At 36.1% G+C, this 5,631-nt stretch overlaps 2 protein-coding genes across 2 annotated transcripts in view; one reads left to right on the top strand and one right to left on the bottom strand.

Moving 5' to 3' along the window:
• The window catches only part of aldh9a1b (aldehyde dehydrogenase 9 family, member A1b), a 19,789-nt gene extending 15,358 nt beyond the window's left edge, over positions 1 to 4,431 (top strand). The window contains exons 9-11 of the mRNA XM_014021980.1: positions 989 to 1,130; positions 2,371 to 2,483; positions 3,974 to 4,431. Coding sequence (XP_013877434.1) covers positions 989 to 1,130; positions 2,371 to 2,483; positions 3,974 to 4,068 — 350 coding nt within the window. The 3' untranslated portion in view covers positions 4,069 to 4,431. The remainder of the gene's footprint in view (positions 1 to 988; positions 1,131 to 2,370; positions 2,484 to 3,973) is intronic.
• LOC106527180 (HORMA domain-containing protein 1) overlaps positions 4,345 to 5,631 on the bottom strand; it is a gene marked incomplete at its 5' end in the record, with an annotated part of 3,901 nt that continues 2,614 nt past the window's right edge. The window contains 3 exon segments of the mRNA XM_014021983.1: positions 4,345 to 4,599; positions 4,697 to 4,737; positions 4,819 to 4,861. Of these exon segments, the coding sequence (XP_013877437.1) occupies positions 4,555 to 4,599; positions 4,697 to 4,737; positions 4,819 to 4,861 (129 nt within the window).

Raw genomic sequence — 5,631 nt, 5'->3', positions numbered from 1 at the left:
ATTTACACACTTTTCCTGAAGATAGAGTCGTTTGTTGAAGATAGAAGAGTTTGTTGAATCTGACGTGACATGTTCGTATGAACCCTTTGTACGAACAAAAGTAAGAGAAATTTAGGATAAGAATACAAACATGTTCTTGCATGAGGCCCATTCTTAGCAGAAGTTGAAATGAGCAACTTCTGTCAAACTTTTTTATTTCTTTCTGCTAATTTAAGGATTTTATGTTTCTTTAAGCTGCTTTCTGCTAACTTCAGCTGTTTTGTGTTTTCTACTTTTTAGCTAATATGAGCTTTTTTCAGCTGAATTCACCTTTTTGTGATAATTTCAGCTTTCTACTGCTTATTTCAGCAAGCATACTCTTGTTTCTTTGTGCTTATTTTAGCTCTTCCAGCTACATTTTAGCCATTCTTTGCTAATAGCAGCTGTTTTAGCTGCTTTACAACAACTTGCAACTTTTCTGTACTTTTCTTGTTTTTCTGCTAAGGCGAGCTTTATTCTCCTTTCATCTATTTTCAACTGATCTAATGCTGACCCCTAATATAAGGTAACATAATAAAAAGGTCAAGGTCACAGGTTAGCTTTTTTTCTGCATTTTGTCTAAATTTCATTTTTTTATCTGTTTTTAATTCAATTTTTTTGCTTTTTGCAACTTCTCTGTAGTTTAAACATTTTCTTCTTTTTTAATATTTTAGTTACATTTCTGCTCTGTTTGTCTTTGACACAATTTTGCTATTTTTCTACAGTTTCTTTAGTTTTGTTTCCTTATTTCAGCAGAAGTCAGCTGCTCAGGTTTATCTCATATTAACAGTTTTGCTGTAAAACATGTTCAGCTTCTTGTCAGCAAAAATCTTAAGCGTTCACACCGTTTTCACAGACGTTCATATTCTCTAGTTCTGTTTTAGTTTAATTACAGCACAACTACAAACATCAGTGACTCTGAAGTCAAGACTGCTCGTCCTTGTTGTTGTTTTTTTCTCTCGGACCTCAGGTGACTGCAGAGACCAGATGACCTGTGTGAAGGAGGAGATCTTTGGTCCGGTCATGTCTGTGTTGTCGTTTGAAACAGAGGAGGAGGTGCTGCAAAGAGCCAATGACTCCACCATGGGTCTGGCTGCAGGCGTCTTCACCAGGTTGGCCTGCAACAAGTCTCTGTGAAGGATCAGCCTTTAGCCTCTTAAGCCCCAAGGGCTTTTCTTGAAGTTTGCGCTCGAAAATGCATGCCCAAATGTAACTGGGTGTATCTAAGCACCTAAAAACACCATATAAATACCCCTGATATCAAAATAAAGCTAACACTTGGGAGATTTCATCAGGAGTGTAAGTATCACATCATATGCTTTTGTTTCAGAGATACTGAGGATGGAACATAGAAAAAAACAGCTTTTTTTCCCCTCACCTGAGGTTTTTCTGCATTATACAGTATATAACCTTTTCAAAAGTATAATGAATAAGGCTAAAAACTCTTGGAAACCATGAATCCACTTATGGACATTACCTGTGCAAAACSTCATGCTGCTGAAGTAAACTACAACAAAGTTACAGAGGTTTTAGTAAAAAATAATTTAGGCGATTTTCCTTTGGCACAGATTGGTACATTTTGGCACCATCTACAAAAGTAGAKTTTTTTWAARKTTTTWAKWWAMAAAMYTWAAWAAMYTGATAAATAAGTAAGCTAACTAGCAAAAACAACACATTTTGTATTTTATTTAATTTTTTAAATGGCACATAGACACAACCGGAAGTCCAGAGTGACGCTGCTCTTTACGTGTAAAGTGTTTTTTAGTGTTTTTATCCGAGTGCTAGGTCTTCTCGTTTTTTTGCTGCTAGTTGAGTGAATTCTGGTTGGATTGTGATGAAAATATATTTTTAGAATCTGTGAGGTCTCTGCTTTCAGCAGACATGTTGTTTGTGTGTGAAGACGTCACTGGTGAACAGCTAAGACCGGGTTTTGCCGAGACGCCATTTTGTGCCGCCTCTTTACATATAGATTCAACTGCTTGTTGTTTCATCTGTGTTTGGTGGATGTAGAAATGGTTTCTTTGAGTTTTTAGCCAATATTCTAACATTTCTGTAGATCCCACACATGTCTATGTTTATGTATGAGAACGTTGGTTAATAAAGAAAGCAAAAAAAATATGATTATGCCCCCGCCGGCGGGGGCTTAAGCGGTTAAAGGGATAGTTTGAAGTGGGTTATGAACAGTATTTAATTTGCATTTGGATCCGTGGGGACCAATGCCATGTCCCCACAATGCACTTCAATCTCCACAAGGCTGCTTTTTTTATTGGGGGGGGGGGGGGGGGGTTGTCCCCACGTTGTAGGAAAAACCCATTCACCCACACACACATAACTTGATCATGTTGTGTGCAGGGACGTGAAGCGAGCCCATCGAGTGGTGGAACAGCTCCAAGCTGGTTCCTGTTTCATCAACAACTACAACATCACACCTGTGGAGGTGCCGTTTGGAGGATATAAAATGTCAGGTACAGTCCAAATGTCCCAATGAAGCTTTCTAAATTACACTGGTTATAACCAGTTTAACTGTTAAACCAAGTGGGATCATTTAAAGTAGACATATGAAGCTTTTAAATCCTTCTTTTTCACATTTAAATCCATCAGTTGGGGTCTTTATGAAGTGGAACTGCAATGCTTTGGTCTGAGTTCTTACTTACTGTAACTCCTCAAGCTCCTCTTTCAGGTGTGCCTTAGATCTACTCATTTTGAGGCTGTCTCTTTAAACCCAAACGAGGCCCCGCCCCCCTCCAGCTTCCATACTAGTTTAATAGAGGGGTTTACGACTGTATAGCGGTGCAGAAATGTTTAGAACAGAGATTCTTAAACTTTGGGCCGCAGAGGGCCATGGGACCGCATTGATTTTGAATAAGGTGCAATACACTTTCTCACCACAAGTAGCAGTAGTGCGCCACTCAGACGTTTAACAACTTTTTTAATATGTAGAAGAAGAAACTTAGAAACCTGCCAAAAATGGAAACTTATTTTAAATTAAAAGTAGAAGCAAAAATGAAGGAAACTCAGCAAAAAAGGCCATAGTTTGTCACTAATATGAAGTGCAGCTTCTGGTTCTGTCATGCAGTATTTTAAACGTTCAAAACATTATCAAATACAGTTGCAGATACAACTATTTTAATTTGCAATTCTTCAAATTATTTTTTGTAGTTTATTGTTTAATATTTTAATGTTTTTGAAAGAAACTTTAAACTTGTCAAAAAGCTGTTGTTACTGTTGTTTGTCACTAATATGAAGAGCAGCTTCTGGTTGCAAAAGTTTTAAAAGGCTATATTTTCATTTGTACTTTATCAAATGTAGTTTTACAGGTTTTTTTGTATTTGAAACATTTAATCATTTTTAATTTATTTATCTTATGCCCACAATTTCATTTATTGAATTTTCTATTTTTGTTATTTATGTTAAAAATATATATATGTATATTTGTGTCGATAAGCCTGAGTGGTCTGTTTACTGTTGTATTTGTTCAAATAATTGTTATGGGCAGGTTACAATATAAAAATTTTTGCCATAGTCATGTCTTGTGATTATTTGACAAGAGTTTTACTTTTAAAATGTAAGTGTATTTAATTTAGTAACGAAGATTTAGAATAATTATCATTTTGATCCATACATTGGTAATGTCTGACTGGGCGCCCCGAGGTCAAAACGTTTAAGAAGCCCTGGTATAGAAAACATCATAAAAATAAAAAACCTAAACGGGTTGAAAAGTATGACCCAAAAAGAATATAAAGGTCTTTACACAGCACCAGGAGAGACTAAATTAATCTTTTCTGCCTCCTAGAGACTCCAAGTACACAGCAAAATGTGTTTAACAGCTAAAAACATAGATTTTGCCTCTTTAACCAGAAGTCTGGCCCTGTTTTACTTGTCTGCTATAATCTGAGAGGGTCATAATCCCCTCGTAATCCTCCTCAGTCACAGTGAGTCTGGATCTTTTCTCCAGGTATCGGGAGGGAGAACGGCCAGGTGACAGTAGAGCACTACTCCCAGCTGAAGACCGTGTTTGTGGAGATGGGCGACGTGGACAGCCTCTTCTAGCCCTCAGAACCAAAGGAAGCTGCAGCTGGACCGCTGAGCCAGAGGCAGGACCAGACGGGCTGGACCGGCCCACCAGAACTCAGGGAACTAAACCCAGAGCTGCACGGGTTCACGAGAAAACGTGTCGATTCATGAGGCTCACTAAGAGCAGTAACTGTTTGTATTTTACACAAATTATAATCTGAAATCATCTGAACCAGCTGCTGTTTGATCTTCAGGTCAATCCTGCCATGTTAGAATAAAATGTAAAGATTTATAGAACAAAGCAAAAGATTCTTTACAATCAAGCTTTATTTTTGAACTAAACATTTGTATTTTTCTTTACACACAGAAGTCAGAACAAATAAAACATTTTTACTTCTATTTGTACCCAGAGTATTAATTTTAAATTAGAACACTGTTGGCCGTCCTCTGGTAATCTTAACACAAGAACTGAATCATGAAACATTTGAAAATATTAAAGCCAAACTGGGTCAAAGGCTTCTTCTAAATCCTCTTCTTCTTTGACAGATTTCTGAGAGCTGCTTTTCTCTGAGAAACAAAACCAAATGTGTGTCGATGCTTTTTTTACCTGTCATATAAAGAACATGTTTCTGATGGTTCTGCCTGCTGCAGGACTGGAACGTACCTTCGTCACAGGTCTTTTGGGTCTCTTGAACTGTGCAGACTCTAAATGACAGTTCAGCGTGTCAATAATAAAACTAAATTAGTTTCTTGTTTTGTTTTTTTGTTGTTTTTTTACAAACTTACCATCCTCAGATGGCAGATCCTCATCAGGTTTCTTCGGTCCGCCCTGTGACATGATGTGTAAACACCAAAAGTTAAGCACAAACTTCATTGTTTAAAGATTTGCTGTGTTGCAGCGTGATGAGGGCTTTTTTCTGTCATAAATGGTGAAAACTGGATTTTCTTTAAGTTTTGTAAAAGCTTCAAAATAAAATTTGATTAATGCTTATATTAGGTTCTGAACAACAAATTGAAATAGTAAAAATTATTATTATACTTGATGCAGACTCTTCAACATAAAATTGTGTAAATGTTTAGCTGAATCTTTTATTGTATGATTTTACACATTGTGTTTATTTTGTGAAGCATTTTGTGATCTCTAATAAAGTTTACTTTATACAGTAGATAAAAACAATAATAATTTGCACAACTCTAAAAGTTTATACACACTTGAACATAAACAAAATAAAGAATTTTAATTTTATAAAAGGTCGTTTTAAATTTTATAGTGGCAACAAAACTCAGAATAACATTTAAAAAATGTAAAGTGTTTTAAAGAAACAGCTGAAGGAGCATTTTACAACTAATTAGGTTAATTAACAGCAGGTCATAATGTATATAAAGAACATTTTAGAGGCTGAATCTCAGATGTAAAGATGAGCTGAGGWTTAACAATCTGCAAGAAAAAAAAGTCAAGTGTTACCAGACGTGTGTGTTTAAARCAGGGCTGTCCAAACATTTTGTCACATGGACCAAAATCATTGTCAGAAGGACTTGAGGGCCAAAAATATTTTTCCTTTACCTGCTCAACAATAAACTAAGCATTGAATATTTTAA

The sequence above is a fragment of the Austrofundulus limnaeus genome, unplaced genomic scaffold (genome assembly GCF_001266775.1).
Source record: "Austrofundulus limnaeus strain Quisiro unplaced genomic scaffold, Austrofundulus_limnaeus-1.0 Scaffold313, whole genome shotgun sequence".
In the NCBI taxonomy this organism is placed as follows: domain Eukaryota; kingdom Metazoa; phylum Chordata; class Actinopteri; order Cyprinodontiformes; family Rivulidae; genus Austrofundulus; species Austrofundulus limnaeus.
This window is presented reverse-complemented; position numbering and strand designations above follow the sequence as displayed.